General features: G+C 40.0%; 1 protein-coding gene across 7 annotated transcripts in view; it reads left to right on the top strand.

Annotated features, from left to right (window-relative positions):
- The first annotated feature begins 922 nt into the window (after positions 1-922).
- Positions 923-24,112, top strand: part of PAN3 (poly(A) specific ribonuclease subunit PAN3) — a 79,871-nt gene continuing 56,681 nt past the window's right edge. For 6 of the 7 annotated variants that reach the window (XR_003541826.2, XM_027727196.2, XM_039386869.1 and 3 more), the window contains exons 1-3: positions 923-1,643; positions 14,438-14,559; positions 23,392-23,458. Coding sequence is in view for 6 of the 7 variants with exons in the window: in XM_027727196.2 (XP_027582997.1) it covers positions 1,211-1,643; positions 14,438-14,559; positions 23,392-23,458 (622 nt within the window). In the remaining variant the exon portion in view is untranslated. The remainder of the gene's footprint in view (positions 1,644-14,437; positions 14,560-23,391; positions 23,459-24,112) is intronic. The other variant, XM_027727194.2, reaches the window with a different exon arrangement.

The raw sequence follows: 24,112 nt of genomic DNA, 5'->3' as shown, positions 1-24,112 counted from the left end.
GACTTTAACTAAGAAAGAAAGACTTTGATTTGTTCCAATGAGACAAGCTCACTCATTATTTTTATAAATGCCTTTTCACACAAACTGCGTGAAACTTTTTCACACAAAGCATCTCACAGGCAGGCTCTGATTTTCTTTTCATTTTTAATAAGGCAGAAGGCTATAACAGACAAAAAGTAAGCTTAATTCTACTAGATTCTAGTAGAATGTTTTTCTTACGTAAATGTTTTTCTTATGAAAATAATGTCAAGTGCACGTTAACATTTGTTTTTTTCAAATATATATACTCATTATTTCAGCGACTGCACCACAAGCTATGCCAACAAGTTTACTGAGGAAAAACTGAAAAAATTAAAATCTTGTGTAGCATTGCAAACGAGTCATTTAAAATCCACATAACAAAGTTCTCTACGCTCCGGGGAAAAGACTTCAAGCATCCTCTTAAAAACTGCCTCTCGTCTCCCGGAGAGAGAGAATCCCTCGGGCTGCCTTCCCCTTATGCCAGCAGGAAGGACACAGCCAGCGCGTTTTTCGGCAGGAAAGAGGTACAACACTTTGGGAGAGGTGGAACCATTTCAGGTCCTGCTCGGAGCGCCGGTACTTCGACCTCGACCCCGCGAGGGGGAGAAGGGTCGACGGCCAGCCTGGCAGAGAGCTGGAGCGCCGATCGGGCCCGGGGCAAGGGTCCGGCCGTGTCCCGGGGCTCACCTGCCGCCTTCCCTTGCCGGTGCGGGCGGTGACCCCGGCGGGCGCCGCGCCGAGCGGTTAACGCCCCTCAGCCGGTCCCGGCCCTCTGCACCCCTCCGGACACCGCGCCCGGCCGCCCGTGGCTCCGCGCCTGCCTCCCGCTCTCCATCCATCCATCCATCTATCTATCTATCCATCCCTCCTCCCTCCCTCTCGCCCGCCCGCACCGGCTCCCCCTCCGCCTCCCCGGCCCCGGCCGCCGGCGCTACCCAGGATGCCCCGCGCCGGCGCAGGCGCGGCCGCTCAGGAAGAGGAAAATGGCATAAACAACCCGGAGCGCCGGGACCGCTGAGGAGGAGGAGGCGCCGCCGCCCCGGGCCGCGCGGCCCCTTTAAGAGGCGCGGAGTCGCCCCCTCCTCCTCCCCCTTCCGGAGCCGGACCCGGGGTGACGGCGGTCCCCGCGCCCCTTCCCCCTGCCCGCCCCCTTCCCCATGGTGCCGACCCCGGCGGCGGGGCGGTTGCCATGAACAGCAGCGGCCTGCCCTGCTCGTCGCCGTCGCCGGTGGTGGGGCCGCCGCCGCCGGGGGCGGGGGTCGGCGTGGCGGGGCCGGCGGCCGGCGGGGCGGGGGCCGCAGGCGGCGGCGGAGGGGCCGTGAAGCTGAAGTTCTGCCGCTACTACGCCAAGGACAAGACCTGCTTCTACGGCGAGGAGTGCCAGTTCCTGCATGAGGAGCCGGGCGCCGCCCCCGCCGGCCCGGGGCCCGCCGCCCCCCCCCTCGGCGGGCTCCCGCTCGGCATCCCCCCGCCCGCCGCCGCCGCCGCTGGGCCGGGATACCCGCCCCACGGGGCCAGCTCGGGGCCGTCGGCGGCGGTGGTGGGGCCTAAGAAAGCCGAGCTGGGGGCAGGAGGCGGCGGAGGCGGCGGCGGCGGGGGGCTGGATGGCCCGCGGCTGTCGAGTGAGTGCAGCGGGGCGGCCCGGGGGTGGGGTGGGGCGGGGGCGCTGCTGGGATGGGGGCGGTGGGAGGGCGGGCGGCGTGTTGTTCCTCATCCCCCGGAACGCCGCGGTGCTGCCGGAAACAAATAACAACAGCCATGGTGAAGGCGGGGGGCCCCGGGCCGGCGGGGGCTCCCGGGCGGACGGACGGGGCTGTGCCGGCCGCCCGGAGGGGACCCGGGCGGCACTGATGGGAAGGAGCGGGCAGGTGTGTGTGGGAAGGGGCTCCTCCTGTCTGGCTTTGAGGGGCACCCTGGCAGCTGTGCGTCGGTCACTCCAGCGCTAGGCTTGGTGCAGGTTCCCAGAACGTCTCTGCTCAAAGTCAAGCTGGGAGAAAAGAGGCAGCGCTTTCCGGAGTGGTACCCTCCGATGGGCGCTTCCAAACAACATATGTTGAGTTTTGGCTCTTGGATGTTTTAAATGTTCCAGCTGAAATATAACGTTAAAATTGTAAAAAAAAAGTACTCTATAAATAACGATTCACCCCAACATGAGGAAGAACCTGTTTACGCTGAGAGCAGCAGAGCACTGGAACAGGCTGCCTAGGGAGGTTGTGGAGTCTCCCTCTCTAGAGACATTCAAACCCCACTTGGACGTGTTTCTGTGTCACCAGCTCTAGGTGGCCCTGCCTTGGCAGGGGGGTCGGACTAGATGATCTCCAGAGGTCTTTTCTAACCCTAGCGATTCTGTGATAGATATCTACATTATTTACTAGTGTGAACAGAAATTGTTTAAATTTTTTTTCCCGAGTTTTTTTTTTCAGTCCTCATATGCAGCCCCTTTTCAAATGGTGAGAATTCAGAATGCCAGTATATTATTCAGAGTGGCTCTGCTGTTACTGGTTGCTTGTGCATCTTCGTGATGTGCAGTCCAATAGTTAGATGGTGTTTGCAGTACAGTGATTTTAATAACCAGTCATTTTGTAGGTAAAGCAGCACTTTGGCAGGCAAGCAAAAGATGTTCCTTCAGAACAGTCATGCCTCTTTACATGAGTATATTAAGCTTGGCTGCATTATTGATTTGTGTCATAAACCTGGCATTTATTTACATTAAATGTCTTGTCTACTAAATGGTTACAACCATATTTTTTCTGAAATTAAGATGCTACCATGCTGAACAGCTGTATGTAGGTTTTTAGTGCCTGATAAGTCTTTTGGGATCCTGCAGCTGCTGTTTTGCCAGGTGTGGTGAGCTTGTGCCACTGAGTATTATCTCTGTAGTTGGTAGCTTCTCAGTATTGTACATTAACACAACACTGTCATGTGTACCCTTTCAGGAGGAGCCTGTAATATACAAGTGCTTAAGACTGTCTATTAAAAACCTTCCAGATTTTTGTCATACTTCGGTTGTGCAAGCTGATGTCCCTCTTGCCATTCATTTTTTTTTTACAGGTAGAAATATCTTGGAGAGATTCAGTAGCAATAAGGCAATCTTTGTTCATTTTTATTTTGGACAAAGTTAGGTGTGAAACACACTTTTTCCCTGTGTGAAAGAAAGTGACTAGGGGCTTCAGACTTGGGGAGAGGATGCATAGTTTGGCTTGTGGGTAGAAGCTGCTATATGAAGGCTGTTCTTGTAAAAATCAGTTAAAAAAATTTGCCCAAGCCCTAAATCTAAGAAAAAGCCCTTCAGAATTTGTGTGTACTTGGAGGTTGATACTGCTGAGCAGTTAAATTATTTGAAACACTTGCTTCTCTTGAATGTGTCAGAGGTTTAAAACTACATAGAGCTCCCTGCAGTTGTACCCATTGTGAGGAGTGAGGGCACCAAGAATGGAGAAACCCACTATGGTGTTTTCAGTGATTGCCTGCTGGGAAGGCCACCTCACTTGTTGTAGATTTGCAAATTGTAGGAGGCAAAAGCTTTGATTGGTAGAAGATCTTAAAGGAAGGAGACTAGTTAGGTAAAAGAAGTAAGGAAAAGAAGGACAGGGAAATTTAAGTTGAAGAGCCAGGGAATGGGCCTAGTTTCACTTCTAAGCTTCCTTGCTTTGCTATGCATTTGTGAAACAAATAAGGAAAATGGTTTTTCAAAATGTGGAGTTGATATACATAGGTGCTCTCAAGGTAATATCTAAGTTCCTTACCTTGTTGATGACCTGTGGTGTTAACAGTATGATTTTCAAGTGGATGGAATGAAAGTTTTATTTCTATGAATGTAGGAAGTAATAGATAAAGTTTTATTAAGTAATAAAGTTCTGAGGATAAGAACATGAAATTGAGAATTGCCAAAAATCACCTGCCTGTACAGTCTCACCGACTGTCTTCCCTAATTCAAAAGTATTTAGTAGTCTTAACATAGCTGTGGATGTCACCTTCTCTTCCTCTTTCCTCACTGGACCCCAGCCTCATTCAGTGCATAGAGCAGATAATGCTCATTGACTAATTAACTGGGTAGTCCTATTTATTGTTAAAAGTGGGTCAGTGCCTCATTCTAACATGTGTGTTACTCTAATCCTGCTTTGAGTACAGGATTATTAATTTACTTATAGGTTTTTCTGTGGTAATCACAAAGGCCCCTCAAATACCAACGTATTTTTACAACATGTGGGGTAGGAATATTGAGTGACAAGAAAATGGTAAACAGGGAAAATACAAGAAATATTTCAGTGCAGAAGTATTTCGACATGAGAGTATGAAGTGGAATGAGCAGGTGACATCCTCAGAGCTAACCAGGAGAAGTTTCTCAGGCAATGTGTGGTTAAGCTGTTCTGTGCCGTAGATGTTCTGAAAGCTAACAACTGACAGGATTCCAGAAGTGGTCAGATAGCGTTAGAAGAAAACTCTGCTTGAGGTTATTTGATGCATCTCTGATTCAGACTCCTCTTCCTCTACATATGGCTGAGAGCCTGCTGGGAAATCCTGCTTTATCCTTGCCTCATGCGTATGCTTTTGTCCACATATCCACTGCTGTTCAGCGTCAGAGATGAGGTAGTGGGCTAAATGTGGCTTTGGCCTGATGGTGTGGCTTTTTATGTTCTCGGGGAGCAGGACTGACCATGCTGATGAGCTCTGCCCACTGTCCCCAGACTGTTTGACATTTGGAGCACATGTGTTCAAAGCATCATTCCTTCTCCTTCCCTAAGAGTTGTGAATGCTCAAGCCTTCTGCATGGTTCACCTTCCGTATGTAAGGACTGCCTACAAAACAGGAAACATAGTTACTATTGCCTGTCTAAAATTTGATTAAAAAAGATCCTTTTCGGTAGAATCTCTGTGACAAACTAAGGAGGAAAGAAAAAGAAAAAAAAACAACAAAACATTTTCTCCAGATTTTCTAGCTGCTAAAATCTACACATGGTGCTTTTCTAATAGAAAAGCGTGTCCCTCATGTCAGCCCAGTGAGCAGCAGTGGCAGCAGGACCAAATCTGTACTAGGCTGTAGAAGGAGGGAAATGGGGGAATGACTGGTACTTGATATTTAAGGGAAAAGATATGATGGATTAATAGGATTTTAAGGATTAGCCTAGGGAAGGATGGGGAGAGGGCATGGCAGCCTGAAAAATTTCTCTTCTTGTATTTGCTTTGTGTTCTCTCTAGCACTTTCTAACTTCTGTGAGCAGCAGACCAGCAGCCTGCTTTGATGCACGTGTCTGGCTTGTTCCTAGGGCACTGTCCCTTCTCAGTGCTGCTGGGGGGGAGGGTCTGGAGGGAAATGTGGTTGTGGTATTAAAATGTGTCATGTATATACCTAAGTCAGACAAGTTAAAGTTGCGTGGACATCTCAGTTGTGTTTGTTAGCTTTCAACTAGTTGAACAGGTGTATTCCTTTGTGTGTGGACCTTATAGTAGATATTGATAGATACAAGCTAAAGTGTGGCTCTAAACATTTGCTAAATTCCCCTCTGCTTTTTGCTGTAGAGTACATAACGCAGAGTGCTCACCCTTTTGTCTGGCCTCAGATTGCTATAAATGTGTCTAAAACCCTGAGGTGCCAGCTATGCTCAGGGCCGGCAGCAGCAGCACTGGTGGGTGAGTTGGTGCCGCTGGCCAAGGAGCTGGCCATGGTGAAGGTGCTGCTGCTGTTGCCCAAGTTTCCTGTGCCTGGGGCTTGCCCACCCTCTTGTTGTGAGATGTTTTCATCTGGCTGTCTACTAGAAAGCCTTTTGCAAAGCCCTGCTAGGAGCCCTGTAGTTGAAATACAGGCCTGTGTTTCTGCAAGGTAATGTTTTTCTGTGGCTACTGAGAAAGCCTGTCTCTGAATAGACTTTACTGCCAGCTTGTGAGAAGGTGGAAAGAGAGTTCAAGACTTGGGGTGTGTTTGGGTGGCCTAATAAAAGTATTATGTCTGTTTTTGTAGCTCATCACTCACATGGTATGTCTGGTCAGAGCAGTAGTGGCCTCTGCTGTAGCCAGTCTATGCGATTGATTAGTGATTAGCTTAGTGAGCATTACAGCTGAGGTTTTGTGAAATCCATAAATATGCTAGGATTGGTGTGGAAAGACCTAGCCATTTGTATATTTTTTGCTTTTTAAGAGGTGTTTGAGTTTTTACACAGTACATTCCTTTTTAAACAAAATGAAGCAATGGATATAGAAAAAATGGGAAGACAGCCATTCAGCAGAACAGGTACTAAAGGTAGTCTGTTACATTACACTTCTTAATGCAGTGAAACAATGGTCAGGATTATTCTAAATATGTATTTTTTCTTATCTTTGGTAGCATTTCAGTATTTACAGGTTGAAATATTTAGAAACAGTTATTTCAAACTTTTAAATAGTTACAGTATGTCACATACTGGTCACTTTTCCCTGGGTTTGTTTCTTCTTCACTTCTATGCAGAAAATAGGTGTTACAGTAAAGGTGTATGATTGAGAATTCTATTTTCACACGTTTATACTTTTTGCAGATGATACTGTATTAGTTGTGTACCTCAGTTGCTTGTTTGTTTGTTTTTGAGAGGTGTTTCCCTCTTTAATTTTCATTATGCTTTTTCCAGGAGTAGACAGATCATACAATTTTCATCTTGTTTTTTTCTGAATATTTTTAAGAAAGGGGGAGACAATTCTGAACATGGAAGAGGCATTTGGAGACAGAGACAATTGAGAATTGAAGAGTAAAAACAATAACCAGTTAGAGATGCATGAGAGAAAATGAATATTACTGATTTCACTTAATCACTTTTTGTCTCTTATGTCAGCTCCAGAAATCAGGAAATCAGACATGGATTTTCTTGTTGCTTTTACATGTTTCATGTGGAAATCACAGAATGTTATGAGTTGGAAGGGACCCATAATGATCATGTAGTCCAACTCTCAAGCGATTGGCCTGTGGCCTGTAGGAGGAAAATTTTTGAGGGGAGCTAAGAAAAAAGAAAAGAGAGAAAGAAAAATGTCTCAATCTACCCAGTTATATGTAATTTTGAGGGACAGTTTTATCATATGAAACTTAAAACCCCACACTATTAATTGGCTTTGAAGCTGATTTTATCTGTTTATTCACTTTGTGGATTTTTTTATATTGTATGGGAAATCATTCAAAGTCCAAATATTTCACAAGAATTACAGATGCCCGAGGAGTACTGGTAACTACTTGTTTCTGGTAGAACTCACCCTGTGTTGGGTATTGAAGAATGTAAAGCAAGCACTATTACTCCTGTAATTGTCTTCCTGCTTCAAAGGCAAACATGAAAAGGAGCGTGTGTGGATAGTTGCATTATGTGAGCAAACTCTATATGCTGTATCTTAATAATTTGATGCTTGTTTTTCAAGATTCAGAACGTCCTTATTTATTTTCTTTTTAGCAGGTATTAGATAACTGGTTTTTTTTAGGTATCACTGTAGGAGTGGGCCTTCAGGAATTCTTTGAATGTCCAGAGAATAGTGACTTTGGGGTCTAGCTCAGAAAGAGTTCCTTGTGTAAGGAGCCACCTAGAAGCAAATTTAGATGGCTGTGGGAAAAGTGGACAATTGGTGAGAGTAGTGTGATAAGCACAGGCAGAAGCATTTCTGTAGAACCTCCAAAGCAGAAAAAATAATCGTGGCCATGAGGCAGTTGATGAAAAGGGGGTCAGTGGAGGGACTCAGGTAGTAAGCTGATGTGGCTGATGTTTTCCTGATCTGCTGCCTTCTAGTGAAGATGTAATGCATTATACCACCAGAAAAATGGTGTGATCAATCACTGTGTATTGGACATATCTTGGAATTGATCACACCCTTTGTGTGTGCATTTGTGTATTGGTTCCACAAGTCTTTCAGTAGTTGAAAAAGTTCCAATTATGTGATTGTTTTGTTTGCTCTTCAAAGATATTTTGTGCTTAGAACTTATGTGTATTTTTTTAATTTGCTTCCTAGCAGCATTTTACTCCTGACCGGTTTTAAATTTGAGAATTGAGATTTAGAAACAAAGTACAGATGTACAAAAGTGAGATGAGAGATCTGCGTTGCATAGGTTGTTGTCAAGTTGGTCATGCAGCATGTGATTCCTGTAGTCTGTGAGTAGAGTCCCTTAATTTCGGTTGGTCTAATGCTGAGGCAGCTGGCAGGAAGACCTTTTATGCATTCTCCCCAGCTGCTGTGAAAAATGTCCTAATATTCTGTTCAGGTTATCTGCACACACTTCATGCAACTATGTTTATTAAAAAAGATTTGATTTTGTTAGGGGTAGGCTATAAAACCAAAAGCTAAGTGTTTGAAAAATTTGATGCAGTTTGTTGAATAGTTTGATACAATGTTTTATGAATTGTGAAAGCTCTTGGAGAGGGCTAGTTCTGAAAGCTATGATATTAAGTAATTACATTACTTTAAGTTGCTGTTTCTGATAAGAGTAGTTCTGATGACTCTTTTGAGAAAGTATCAACTTTAATTTGTTTTATCATTGTGCTTTTGGACTTGGTCCATGATGAGGAGTCCAGCTGCTCTAGACTCTGTACTGAAACTTTTACAGAGCAAAAGGATGGCACCTATCTTATTTTTTAGTCTTTGTCAGATGCTTCTATGATATGTGAGATAAATAAAAAAGGAGATAGTCCAGTCATTTAATATTATGGTAAAGATAGCTGTTTTCCTTTGCTTGCCCATGAATATCTCATTGCCTAGTAGGAGTGTTTGTAAATAAGGCAGCATTTCTCAAACTGTTTTGCTTCTTGCCTGCCTTTCAGCCAACTTGGTTTGTTTGTGCTGTCTGCCCTCCAACTGCACTCTCTGTTGCAGCATCTGAACCCAGGTGTGTGCTTTTACTTTTGCCTCTCATAGCTGGGAGTGTGGTTCACTTTCTTTGTCTGCTGCCTCTATTTCAGCGATTCTTAGTCTGTGCTTCAAAAACATTGAGTTAAATGAGAGAGGCATAAAAAACATCAGAGAATCCCATTTCCCTAACAAGTTCTAACCGTAGTGGCACTGTAAAGACAGTAACACTGAGTATATGTACTAGTGTGTAGTGCTTATGAACTGTTAAAGGTGTACAAGTGAGGTTAGCACCACCAGCACATGATTATTTCCTGGTGCAAGTAAATGTACATGTCAGTACAAAGCAAAGGAAGACAAGCATAAGCTTCTCTGGCACTTTGGTGCTTCTAGGAGACTAAAAGGACACAAATCTTAAATGACTTACCATATATAGGCTTTGTATACAAGTTTTATTGGTTTTGTCTCAATATTAGGATAGCTATCTCTGTAAAATTCCACTGGAGATATGGCACTGTAGTTTTTACTGCTTCATATCTAGCTGAGATAACACCTTGTCCCTTGGATGCACATGTATACAATGAACCTATGATTCAGTTTACCAAGCTGTGAAAAGTGCACTGTTGCAGTGCTGAGGGTTTAAATCAACATTATATATAAACTTTTTACCCAACATAAAAATAATTGTACAATTTTTTTTTAAGCAGTGATAATAGCAAAATGAACTATTTCAATCCATGTTCTGTTACCTTTCCAGAAGTCTTTAAATTGTTGTTTTGAAAAGTGTCAGCTGGATCTGTTGTGGCCTTACTTTAGCCCATTCATTTTGGGGGCAATATATCACATTACTAGAAAGGATGCTTTTTTATATTAAGAAGAGTGTCTGAGATGATAAGTGCTGATAACTAGGTTCATAAAAGAAGCAGTCTAGGATAATGCAGTATTTGTTTACTCTTTAGTGAAATGACAGAATGAAAATATCAGAAATGCAATCTTTTCAGATAGTATTAGTATTCAGATAGTGCTGGTATTAGACAAGACAAGCGTTAGACTAAAACTAACCGAAAGCCACCAGTTCTGTTGAAGCGCATATGATGAATTCATCATAGTACTACTCAAGCACTTAGGCTGTGATGAGATACTTTGTTTCTGAAAAATGTCTTTGTAATAAGGAAGACAAAAGTAACTATGCTTTTTTTTTTCCTCTTTGGTGGGTACATCTGATGGGAAGCCTATTCTCTGCTGAAATTCTGTGGGAGAGGAATTATATAAGAAGATATTTATTTTTAATTGCAGTTGTCACATTAAGCTGCAGTGTTGCTCACCAAGCAAGAAATTTATTAGATAATATGTGTATAAAGAATGGAAAACCTATTCTGAATTTCTCAAGATGTTCTATTTAGTTTCTTTCCAGATTTGCCAGGACGTAACTTCTGTCTTTAATATTGATGGAATTTAGAAATTTGTTCTTGTTTTCACATGTGCTTACAAAACGTGGGGTTTTTTTTTCCCCCCACCGGATTTTTAGTTTTTCCCTTATACTTCCATCTTTTCTCTGACTTGCCTAGTCAACCTTTCTACTGTTATAAGAAAGTTGTTGCTTCTCTCCAATAAGAGCCTGTTGAAAATATATACAGCTTCAATGCATGGATAGTACTGTTACACAACAGGAAGGCTTATCCCTTTTTAAAAAGAAAAGCCAATTTGGGATTTACCTAAAATTGTCTAAACTTACCTAAGGTTATAATCAATGCTTTAAAAGAGAAATTTTTTTTTTATTTTTTATTCTAATAGCATGGTGTGTGAAATATTGGGAAGTTGCTTGCAATTGTTATATAGGAAAGATTTGGATACGTAAATTGAATGTGAATTAGTAAACACGTGAGAATAAAAACTTTATAAGGACTAAGATCTTCTTCTTCCAGCTTAGGCTTCCATTTTTTTTTAATACCTCACTGCTCATGTGGTAAAGTGTGCCCACTTCTGTAGACCTTTTATGGATTGCTTGTGATAAATAATTTTACTTTTATTCATGCTCTGAACTACTGTGGCTTCCCAGAAGCAAGTGAGAATTTCTGATTTGCCAAATGTTTGACAGAAGGAGGATAGAGTCATCTTCTTCTCATAGAGAAGGCCAGGTGCTAAATACAGTAAAAGTACCTTGGCTGTTTAGGTATTTGCTGGGCTTTGAACAGTGTAAAAGCTGAATGCCTCTTTGAATGCAAATGGAGGATGTAGCGAACACACTTTTTGTTCTATAGGCAATGCAGGAATTTTTTTCATCTTTTTTGCAGTCTTAATTTTCTTGCTAATTACTATTGGGAAGTCAGTTTGAGGAAGCTAGTGTTGAGTTTTCTTTTGAAGGCAATAGGTATGCTTACCACTTCTACAGCATTCTCTTCTAAATATGAGCTACTGCCAAGAAAACTGTCCTCTGCTCCAGTGAGTGTACTTTTGATGGTTTTTTTTTTTTTGATTGTTCCTGTGGAATATGCTTTCTTGTGGTCTTAGTCCCTCTGCTAGCGGCATGTTTCTGAGCTGCTTGGAAGAGGACAATGAAAATCGCCATAGTTGAAAGCCATCTTGAAATTGCTGTGCTACCAGTAGAATTGAGCAATGTGAAGTACTGGAGTACAGCAGTTTGTAGTAATGGCTCAAGGAGGCTGATTGGAATGGCCATACCATTGCACTTAAGTACAGAGATGGCCTTCCTGCTGCTAGATAAAGAAAATGTTCTGGAGTAGCTTTTGCTGTCTGGAGTGCCCAGTTAGATATCAGTGTGCCAACAGAAAGCCTAAATTGTAGCTTTGAGCAGCTTTAAGTGGCTTGGAAAAGGCTTGCATAACTAGTACCAGCAGTAGAAAGGCAACAGAGTCAAGAGATCTGCTTTGTCATTCCCAGCAGCATCTTCAGCCTTGCTCAGCTCTGGGGTTGCTTCCCAAAGCCTGCTCCTGCTTGCAGCTTGAGCTGCCTGGCACTTAGGAAGCTTCATCCAGAGTGGGAGCAGAGCACCTGGTGCTGTATTTGTCTCCTAGCAAGGTTACTGGCACTGACTCCAGTGGTTTGTTTGAATAATGGGTGACTGAGCTGTACCAGTGGTCTCGAGTTACTGGAGGTCAGCTCTGGGGTTTCTTCGCACCTAGAGGGCTCTTCACATGCTTTACTGCTCTGTGTGGCAAAACTTCCAAATTCTCATTTGCCTTTCCAGTTTGAAAGGTTTTGTGCGTTAACTTGATATGTCTAATGGAGAAACGAAGGTCCATGGATTCTCGTGTTGAGTCTAGCATAGTGAGGAGCAGTGAAAGAAGTAGAAAGAATAGTCTTTCTTAGTTCTTCAACAGAGCCTGAAGGATTGGTAAAGCTGATGGGTGTCATCTGAGGAAGTAGCTTGCCAGTTGGTTAAAAATTGGATAGAATCTGGAGTTTCTGGCGAAAGTATGAGATGAAATAACAGATACACTGTTGAAATTATGTAGTGTACCTTGAAATGACAGTTGTTCCTGGAAATGCTTGGTCAGTCAAGTGGTAGCATCTTTTACAGTCAAGATATAGCATAAAAACTGAGAGATTTTTCGATAATGGCTGAAGTGCAGGCAGAGAAAGCTATATTGGAAATGCTTTTTTACGATAATTAAAAACCACAGTGAACTCAGAAAAATTTATGGGCAAACTAGACTGAAACTACTTACAATTAAACATGAATTTACTATCTTTTTATTTTCTTCTATGAACGAGTCTTAGTATTTTCACGATGCCAGAAAATGATTGTGTTAAGATACTAACCTTCACAGTGTAGGTTAGGGAGTGGCTGTAGTGGATAGGATGAGACACTATTTGGCATTACTGGAGACATTAATATTTTCCCTGGTACAGTAGTTGAACCATAAAATAATTTTCTTAAACTTCCGAATGTGAATTTCCCAAATGAAGGCAAAGGAGGAATAGAAGTTTAAAAGACAAATCCAAAAAGTTTTGTCTTTTCGTAGGGCTGTAGCAAGAAGACTTCTGAAGCTTCTATGTGACTACTTATTTAAAATTATGAAGGAGAATCTAGGGCATGGATAGTGGAGGGAGTTTTATTTTCCTATTATCTTAGCTAACTTTTAAGACTTTTTAAGAAAGAAGTTGCAATTTGTTGGTAATTAGCATCTTTAAAGTTTCTTAGATGTTTCCTTCAAACCTACAAAGTGTACAAATAATATTCTAGATTAGGCAGTAGTACTTTAAGAATTGCAAAACTGGCGTGTATTGCCACTGAGATATTTATCTCAGTTTATTTGATCTCTCACTTACAGCTCTTCATTTGACGTGCTGTTGGTGTTACCCCAGTTGGCTGGTTCATACAGCTCCAGTCCTGGGGAGTGCAGCTGGGCAGTGTTTCCGTCTGTGGTGTGTGTGCTACTAGTCATTCTCTCTTCCAGCCCTTCCTGTGATTATGTAGGACTGTACTTCTTTTGCTGTTTCCTCTGCCTACTGCATGGAAATAGCTTACCAGGTCATGTAGGCTCCTTTGGAGGGAAAATTCCTGTTCTGATGAAACTTGAGGGTTTATAATATGCATTCCTTTAGCTGTGCCACAAAGTTGCATTTTATTTCCTTTGAGGGTTAGGATCAGGAAGTTGTTTCCGGGTGTCACCTTCTGGCTACAAATCCTCCCAGAAGTTCAAGTTGGATAGTTTGGTACAGGGTGTTCTGTGTTGGATGTGTGCCTTCCTACCTTGGAGCTACCCATTACTCATGCCTATTGGCTTGCAGTGGCCTGGCCATTGTGATAAGTGTCTTTACAATTCCATGTGGGTGTTTTTATGGAAGGTTGATTTGAACTGCTGCTTGTATACCATTGCAAATACTTTTTTTTCTTTTTTTTCCTATCAAAGTAATACCTGCTTGAGTCTTTTGTGTTAATTATGACTGCTTCTTTTTCTTTGTAGTTTAACAAAAAAAAAAATTCAGTTCTATAAAAGTTCTGTACTTGTATGTCATGCCCTTGTTTCTAGATGGGATGAATTTCTTCTTAAATCCTTCATGCTGGCTTTCAGTCTGAAAGATTTTTTTTTTTTTGGCTACATTTTATGAGAATGTTGCCACTTTATGAAGTATGAAATAATGAACATTGTCATATGCTTTTAAGGAAGCATTTAAAATGTTTGTGGTTTCTGTGAAAGGGCTTGAGATATTTTGAAATGTACATTTTCTATATGTTACCCTTTAAAAGAACCAGTACATCCAGTCGCAAACTCTCCTGAACAAATATGTTTCCAAGAAGGATATGCAAGATTATAGGTTTTCATAAAATGAGCTTGCCTTCTAGGTTTTTTTTTAGTTCATTTATTTTCTTTTTTATATCATTACTTACCTTGCTATTCTTGTTTCTGAAGTTCAGACTCCTCATCATCTCTTTCTGCATTTGTGCTGTAACTTCATGCTACAAATGCTCTCATTTAGCAACCTCTTTCATAAACTTTCTTTTTCATGCTGTGCACTAATATGTTTCTAGTTGTTTTGCTGAGATGGTAGTACCAACCTTTTCCTCTTCTACTCTCTGCCAAAAAAATATGTAAGAGATATTAGCACATAAGCCCATGGTAAACTAATTTTTTTCTGAAACATTTTTCTGTTTCTTTTCCTTCCAGTTCCTGGAATAGATGGCGGTGGGTTAGCTGATGCTAATCTAACAGATTCCTACTTTAGCACCAGCTTTATTGGCGTTAATGGATTTGGAAGTCCTGCTGAAACGAAGTATCCCATGATGCAGGTAATAGCAGTGATTTGTATAGTGTTTCATTAGTTCTGGCTGGTGCTGCACCAAAAAGGGAAAACTGTTCAAGAGTCAGGACCAATGGAGCCTTCTGAAAAGTCATCTTATACAGAGTATATGCTCACTTTAATCTTGCAAATGGAAATGAAACAGTATCATTGCTTTAAAAATAGTCTCTATCAGCACTTACCTGAGCTGTTGTGTCGGGCTTTGCCACATACATTAACTCTGTGCTCCTAGATTTCTTTTTAGGCTCATCGCTTTTGATAGCTTTTTATTAAATATATACAAATTAGGTTTTGAAACATATCTAAGATCAAAAGTTACTGAAGCAAAATGTGAACTGTTAAATCTGAAATCACTAGGCAAAAATTTCAGAATTTGTAAGCTCAGACTCAGGTGGTGTTACGTTGAATTCACATTTAAATCTTCTGAGATGTTTACCTGTATTTATCGTGTTCTGTAGATGTTGGCATAGGAACTCCCTTGAAGTAGAATTTATTGTGTAGGTAGTATTATGCAAAATTTACAACAAAAGACTGTATTTAAAACCTAAATGAGTATCTGTGGAATTAACACATGAAGTACTATAACAAGTCCCTCAAAGTGTTATGCTTTTTAAAAGAAGCATGGTCTGTCCATGAAAAGATGATCTGTCCTGTATTTAACAAACCAGCTTCTGGTAAACGAAAGAGAGCACAAGTCAAATAGTTCACACTGAGTCCTGACAACAACTCTCTTCTTTTATATCGAGGAAACTCTCCTTATGAGCTTACTTTGATCTCAGTTGTGGCTGTATTATGGATTGAAAAATAACTCAGCAAAAGGTGGGAATTAATTGGGTGTGTTCCCTTTTTTCTTTTTTTTTTGTTTGACTGTGGGATTTTTTTTTTTAATGCATGTTTTCAAGAAGACTTATTTATTTCAAGAAGGCTTTCATATTCAACAGAATTGCCAAAGTATGGAAATGTTTTACTGACAGTGATGCATGATTTAAAAAGAAAAATTTTAACCTCTGATCCCAATGTGTACTGTTGAAACTGGCAGTTAAAAATGTTTTGTATCACTGAGGTCATAAAGTTTTACATTTTTAGCACAAAGTCATTGTTTTGTGTCCTTAAAGTGTATTCTACAGAAACAGAATTTTTTAATTTTATCTCTTTCTTCTAGAAAGGCAATATGGCATGCATCTAACATGAATGCTCGTAGGATTTTTAAATACTAATGCCTGTGAGATTACAGTTAAGGCGTTGTTTCTCTTTGAGAAGAAATCGATGTCCCTCTTGCCCATTCGAGGCTAAGGAAAATTACTTCTGAAGAAGGGTTTCATTAGTGTTGAGAAAGTGCTTACAGGCATTAAACTACTGTTTAAAAAGCATTCCTGTATCATTTTTTCCCCTTTGAATCATATAATTTAAGTTCTTGTTTGCATAGGTAAAACTGGTAATGCTGTCTGTTTTGATTCTGTCAGCTACTAAGTTAAATCCATACCAACAAAGTTTAGTCACTTGGAATGAGATTTTCCATGTCATTCAGCCCTTTGGAGAACAAGACAAGGAAGAAATTTTAGTGGATTTCACTTTAAATAATACTAATTCTTTATGATTTGGAACAGAGACTTTAAATCTGATAGATTGGTTATTGTGTCCAAATCCTGTCCAAAGAAAGGATTTGCTTGCTCTCTCTGAAAATCTGCCCAGATTTTGTCACTTGATTAAACCTTTGCAAAACTGGTTTATATAGGCCCACTGGAGACTTCCTAGATGTTAGATAATTTTCCAAAGATGTAATCTGTGTTGGCATGTTCCAGCTTGAGTACATTTTTGCAGTTATAGCTCTGGCCTAATCTAAGCCTTGCCTGAACTCCAAGCAGGAATGCTGATCTGCTTCATTTGCCTCTTTTCTTCCACTTCAGACTGAAGCAGCATGGAAATGGATCTATATTTAATGAAAGACAGCTGCATCTGGGTTAATTGGAGCAGAGGGGTCTGTAAGGGAAAAGAGAATTTATATTGTGGGATTAGAGAAACTTAGCTGAAATGAATAAAGAACTAGGAAAGGCTGAGCAAAGGGACTGAAGCAGAGGGGAGGCATTGCTGGGACACTTGCAGGATGGGGACTGGAATTGTTCAAGTGAAATACACAGAAATTGAACAAGGAAAAGTTGTTATAATGCAAAGGTGGGTCAAAGTAGGGTGGAGAGAACAAATCCATGTGCCTATTTCTCTCCAGGTACTTGAATCAAACTAAAGATACTGAAAATTTAGTGTTCTGCCATCAATGAAACATCAGACATCTTCTGTAAAATATCTCATTAATTCTCAGTTTTGCTTTTGCAGATGGAAGCATCAGTTCCATGTGAGTTACCTTGTTATCTCTGGTGGCTCTGTGTAGTTCACAAATAGATGCTTCGGTGATGCAATAGGAGGCAACTTTCTCAGCTTGGTTTTTAAAATTGGGAAATTGCACTAACATGTGAATAAACACATTGATAGAAAAACACTAGTAAGATGCAGTTAGATGTTAAGAAATGGTAAGTTTAGGTTGCCAGTGCAGCCTTGAGGTTATATATTGAGATATATTTCTCATAATGTTGTATGATTTTTTCCAGTGGGAATATTATTAGTGGAATTTGTTCAGTACTGAAGATGTGTGATGCATCTGTGTGTAATGAGTATGCATTTGATATTCGATTTAAGTGTTCATCTTACAGTTCTGTGCCTTATTCCTGCATGGTGTTCACATACTTCTTCTGACGACTGTTAGTTGGCAGTGCACTTTCCTGTGCAGGTTACAATTATTCCATTAAATTGTGGGACACTTCCCATATCAGAGAATAAAATAGTTTGCATTTTATAGATGCATGGGAAGAAAAAGGATAGCAGTTGAACAAGCAATGCCCCAACAGTGCTGGCAAACTAGAGACTCCAGAGTTTTTGAAACTAATCTTTACAGCTGGAAGGTGGGGAATGGAATTAATGACCACCAGTAGAAGCTTGGTTCAAGTTGCTTAACTGGCCTCAGTCTAGCAAAGATAGTTATAAAGTCAGTCTCTTCTGGGTAATGCTCATTTCCTATTACCATGAGATAATTTTTCTGCACTCCTTGTTTTATTCACCTTTCAACATAATCATCAGGGATTCAAATGATGAGTTGTCTTGACTATTCCTATTTAATCTCCTGAATGTAATTGTCATGTGCAGCACATAAAATAGAGGTTTGTTGAGTGTGTGATTGTATATATTGGAGTTGTCATAATGTGTAGGTAATGGAGTCAAACTGCATCAAGCAAAGCTATATCTAAATTTTGCAGTTATCACATTTTTGTATGCAGTACCTAATCTCTAAAACTGATAGTGTTAAATAAGCACAAAAAGGAAGAAAAGTAAAAGTGGATTGTATCATGATGAATTGGGAGTGAATGTGCTGCTTTGATCATGAATAACATAGATGAATAGTGGTCAACATTTCTGTAGAATGGATATTTGAGATTGCATTCATATTTGTTGAAGAATATTTTATGAGATCTAGGACATACCATGGGGCTTAAGTTAGTGGTAAAAATGCAATTAATGGCAACGATTGCTTTGCAGTGGGGAAAATAGAGCAAAAATCTGTGGTACAATTAGGAAGAAGCAGAATTTTTTGAAGTGGCCATGGTCTAATTCTTCCTTTCTAAAAAATATCTCTTGACCCCATCCTTCTACTTCTCCTACTACGAAGGCCTTTGCTGTTAGCCAGCCTTTCATTGCCCCCCATTGTCTTCTTCTGTTGTTAGTAACTTAGTTTCCTATTGATTAATAGTCTTCTGTCCTCATTGGTTTGTGGTTTTCCATGATAGTGTTGTTTCACATATCTTTTCTTCCCTGTATCTGCATATGCTTTCATATATTGTATTAACAGTATTGCCTTCCAGCTTATCAAAGCACATATTTTCTGTTTTCCCCCTCTCTAATGACAGAGCAGGCCTGCACAACACATGGCCCATAGCTGTATGCTGTCCTTGAAGCTGTTCTCTTTTTTTGGCATAGCAGCAGCTGCCAAGAGACAGTCAGAGGTGTGGTTCAAGAAGCAGCTCATTGCTTTTGGCATTCCCAGCAGTGAAGAGACAAGAGCTGGCTGGATGGAATGCTTCTAATGCTTGGCTGTTTGCTCAGTCGCTCTGCTTGTGCTACTTGGCTGGGTGGTGTCTGTGTTCCTCTGGCATTAGTGCTGCCTTTGACTAACTTGTGGCTTGATCAGAGGTGCAGGTGGTGCAGAAAGGAGCTTTAGTAGTGTTATGTTGGGCTGTTAAAAGGGTATTATAGCAGGATGAGGCAGAGAAGTATTTTGATGTCAGAATTTTTAATGTATTAGAATTGAGCAATTTGGTTGTAAGAGCATAAAACAGTAGAAGGTACCTTCCTGTGTTGCTTCACAGAAGTCTGGTTTTCTTTATTTTAATGGGATGAGATTTATAACTACATAGCTTCCAGTGGACTGCAGGTTATGCAGAAAAGAAAAATCACAAGTTTTAATCACCCTAATCAAAATAAAAAAGGGGTAACAGACTTCAGTATTGAAGTTGGCAAGGCCAAGCAATGGAGAAGAATTGGTCTTGCTTGCTTTTACCATGCTAATGTTGGTGTACTAAGCATTCTCGAATAGCCTGAGAAGTAGAGACCATGCTCACTTCAAAGCCTTGCAGCTGAATAAACACAAAGACCTTTGTTGCCACTGCTGCATCTACCAAGAGTCAAGTAATAAAACTCTCCTTATAACACAGAAGCTTGTAAATGTCTTCAGTTTTTTCTGTTGAGGACTGAGTGGAACTACAGGCATTTTATTTTAAATATGAAATTATGCAGTTGTTTTCATAATGCCTTCTGAAGAAATCCAGTTGCTTTGGTTCAAACAGTTGAGTGGGACATGCTGTGTAGATGGTGCCAAATATGCTAACTGTTGAAGACAAGTTAGCATATTGGAAAGCAACAGGTATCATCCTTTGTAGGTCACAGAATCTGACAACTAAACAATTGGTTTGGCTATGACAATCTCATTCTTTCATAAGATAACTTCTTTTATAGTCCAATTAACGTTATTTTAAAAATTATAAAATATATTCTGAAATAAAGTTCCAGTAAAACAGTATTAAGATGAAGAGAATAGATTGTGACGTGCAACAAAAGATTTTGAGATGGCAGGCTTAGCACAGGAATGACCATGAGGAAAATGTTTATTTTCTCAGAGTTAGAGCAGGGAATATGGAGAAAAAAGAAACAAATATTATCTCTTACATATTTTGGGGAAAAGAAATGGTGGAGAAAAAAGCAAAAGCATTCACTTAAGTCTTCTAAGCTATGTAAAATTAAATTTGTCTGCATCAAAGTTTTATTCATTCTCTATCTTGATGAGAATTTTGTAATATATACTTTAGTGGAGGGAAATAAAAGTAAAGCAAACTTGTCTTAAGTGCAACTATAATTTTGGGTTTTGCTACTGAATACTGAAAGGTGGAGGCAAGGTGGTGTATACCTTTAGAAGGTGGGAATGTTTTTTGTAACACTTCTTTCTCGTATACTGCACCAAGGAAGTATTAAGAAGAAGGTGAGTGGTGTTCTGGAGTGCGTGAGGTAAAACACTGCTAATGGTTTGAGAGGTGATCCTTCCTTTCTGTTCATCAGTGATGAAGTCACACCTGGAGTACTGGGACTCTCAATATATGAGAGACCCGGATATACTGAAAAGAGTCCAGTGAAAGGTCACAAAGATGATGCAGGTACCGGAACATCTCTCATGTGAAGAAAGGCTGAAATAGAAAAAACTTTCTAATTTCTTTTAAGGGAGAGGGGCAGGATGTATTCTAGCCAGCCTAGTTGAATTTTGACTAGTGTTTAAAGAACCTCAATAAATCATAGCAATAGGGAGCCAAAGGAAAGGAGCTTATTGGAACTGAGCGACATTGTTGTGGTAGTTGGTTATGACAAAGTTGTCTTTCTGTATTAACTTCCAGATGATTAAAGTCTTGATATCTTAAAGTCTGAAGCTCTCATATGGGTGCACTTGCCTTCCCTGGCAGGCGTAATATTTAATTTTCTTCCACTGTTAATGGTTACTCTTACCTTTGTGGAGCTTTCATCCTTTGGGCCTGAGGTGCTTGTGATGGTGTTCTTCTTGAGATTGAGTTTATATGAAAAATAGTTCAATGCTATTTGAAGAGATTGAGAAGTGTTATTTAAAATCAAAGCTGCATTCCAGAAAACAAAAATAAGCAATAGTACTTGTGTGTTCTTCTAATTTTTATTTTTCTTTCAAGACCTTTTCAGCCTCACTTGTTAGGAAATCAGACACATTATGGCTAAATGCTTTTGGGTGCAGTGAAAATATTAAAAATCCCTTACTGATTACTTGCAGGTCTTCTGTGAATAATGTTAAGGTAAGAAGCTTGTGCGTGTCTAATAAAAGCGAGCAAAACAAAAAACTCATGAATATGGTGGAGGTCTTTAACCTCATTCCAGGTACAAGCAGTTGTTAAGGCAAGAGCTGCCCAAGAGTGGCGAGACATGCTTTGGTTTTTCGGAATCCTGATTCGCATAGAAAACATTTACACCTTGAACAAGACTTGACTTTGTAAGAGCACAGTTGATGTTCCTAAACTTTGTTTGCACTGTGCTTTCACAATCCAGAACAACGTGCTCTTGCAGTCTCTTGCGCACACCGTGTGTTTTCAGTGATCATCATGTCAGCGCTGGTTTTTGTCATCGCAGTCACATCACTATTCATGTTAGAAGTCTGTTGGTTGAATGTTTAATTCCTGTACTCAAGGATGTAGTATATTGATGGCAAAGAAGTGCTTGGTTCCAAGTTTAAGCCATGTCCTTGACCACCTTTTGATATGAGTTCTCAATATCATATTTATTCCTGTTTTGACAGACCATTGCCTTTTACATTAAAATTATTAATAAATCTGGTATTATAAATAGACATTAATACTCTTTATCTGAACGTGGACAAATTTTGTGCAAATCTGAAAGGTTCCCTTTAGGAAATTTCTTCCTGAACCCCTTTGTTCTATGAGGATCAGTGTGGATGTATCAAATGACAAAAAGAAGATGCATAATAGATGTACTTTTCAAGTATTTGTGAAAAACTATTTAACTTCTTTCCATTGCTTAGGAAGGGAATATGTAATATGATTAGCTGAGCTACTGTAATCCAGAAATGATTTTGGTGTATTTTTATTCTGATGACGGTGAACAGTAGGTTGAGCTTCCCTGAATTTGGACTTTTGTCCAAATTGTTAATTTAGTGTGAGTCTCTCAAATTGTTACCATCTTTTGTAAAAATAAGTAAACTTTGTTTCACAAGAGGCATGCTTTTTGTTTAAAGTATGTGTTCATCACTTAAGCTTTTAGTGAGATTTACATTGTGTAAGAAAGAAGTTCAGTATATTTAGGAGCATGAGACAGGTGATATCAAAATAAGGAAAGAGCACATAACAGACACCTTCCTTCAAGTCTTGAAGAAGCTGAAGGGTTACATAGTATTTACATGTGTAAATTTTACATTCCATGTAAAAGCTACTCTGCACAATCTATTTGGGTTTTTTAGATGAGTGTTAAAAGTTGCAGCTTCTGATGAAGTTAGTGGTGCTATGAAAACTGCAAATGTTGAGACACTTGAATTGCCATAGGTTTACAGTCCTGCCATATTGAATAGCACTCCAGCTTCTGTTTGTTCTCTTGCCAAAATTACTCCAGAATATTGATCTTTCTGGTCAACAATTAGATGAAATGGCATTGAAGTAATGCAGTTCTTGCCCTTTGCCACCAACATTGAGACTGATCATGGAAAGAAGTAAGCATAGAGAACAACTCTGGTGACCAGTTTTGAGTCAGTCTGTGTCTAGACTACTAAACTGAACTTGCCTGGAAACTTTCCTTGATGCTTAGGGCCAGCTGGCACAAAATGGCCTGTTTGTGCTGGTGTATGCTCACCCACGAAAGCAGAGTCTGAGTGCAGACTGTCTATTTGTGAAGGGTTCTCAAACCTTTTCACTGCTGAATAGTGCCTGGAAATTGGCTGGGAGATTCTGGGTTGATTTGGGCCAAAAGCTTGCCAGGGAGTATTTTAACAAATTACTTGTTGTCTCTCTTAGTGATGAAGAACACTTCCTGACCTTGCCTCCCTTTCCTTCTCATGTTTGTGCTTCCTGTTGGAAAACTGGTCAAAGAGAATTATAAGCAGGAGTAAGAAGACACTTTTAAACTTCACTGTCAAAGCAGCAGTAGCTCTTAGAGCAGCACTGCTTCACTTCTTCTAGTTTATCGCTAGGTCATATCTCTAGAGGAATGTAGGAGAAGCAGGTGGAGCCTAGGAGGAGTGTTGAGAGGGTTTCAGATGTCCTGCTGACTTGAGAGAATTGCATGATTTTGCTGAAAGGTTTCAGCATTCATTTTTATTTTTAAAAAGAATCTATCAAATACTTAATTAATTTGAATATTTTTTGTTGGGGAAGTTTCATGTTGTGATGATACTGTATCTTAAAGGGAGGAGTTATTTCAGGAGTGCAGTGTGAAAGAATGTTTAAAGGAGATAAGTAATTGGCTTACCTAATGTTCTGACAACATGCAGGAAGAGAACCATAGGTTTGGTAGACTCTCCCAATTTAGAAGAAATTAAAGAAGATAGTGTTTTGTTTTAATATACTTAGAGTATTTACTAAATGGTGAATAATGCACAGGTTTCATAGTTTGTTCTTAAAACTTTCTAAATGTCATACCCAATGCCCTCGCTTGATCTTTTTATAGTTTTATTTTACATGTACACTTTTGTCTTTTATTTTTGCAGAGGATGACAAATAGCAGCAGCTCCCCTAGCCTTCTCAATGACAGTGCCAAGCAGTACGCAGGCCATGGTAAGTACTTCAAAAGTAATACATGTAGAAGTACGTTTGGAAATTTAAGAGATTCACTTTTGCAAAATTGACACTTAAGGAAATTTTATTTGTCCTCTGGTTTGATTTGAGATGCAGTAGAACTTTTTTTTTAACAAAAGTATAGTGTATAATTACTCTTAATACAAAATTGAAGTGGTACTGAGCTCATAAATTTTCATCCTTCTCTTTGCTTGGGAGGGGGAGTACTAAAAAAAAATCATTATCAGTCCTGTCACTTGAAGTGAAATGCTAGTTTGGATATCCATTGTAAAGCACTGATAGCTTAAGCATTTATGTTGCTTCACCATAGTATCCCTTTCATTGTGCTTCTTGAGTAAATTATTGTGTAGAATTAATGTACAGGTGTTTTCCCTTAAATTTAGGGTGTATGGATTTTGTGAAATGTGTCACACAATAGCTGGTAAAAATCAACTACTGCAAGCAGTACTTTACATCTTATATTTTTTTTCCCTGCTATAGGGAACATGGTTTTCAACTGAACAAAATGTCTCAATAGTCCAAGCCTACATACTCACTAAGTTATTGTGCAGGGTATATTGAGCTTTATAATGTCCTCTTCAGAATCACTGCAGATTATTTCATCTGTAGCTGTCAAATTAAGTTCCAAAGAAG

This window comes from Pipra filicauda, unplaced genomic scaffold, assembly GCF_003945595.2.
Source record: "Pipra filicauda isolate LSUMZ 115617 unplaced genomic scaffold, ASM394559v2 scaffold50_size3627746_pilon, whole genome shotgun sequence".
NCBI lineage: Eukaryota > Metazoa > Chordata > Aves > Passeriformes > Pipridae > Pipra > Pipra filicauda.
The sequence above is the reverse complement of the archived record's forward strand: the minus strand, read 5'-3'. Positions and strand labels throughout refer to the sequence as shown.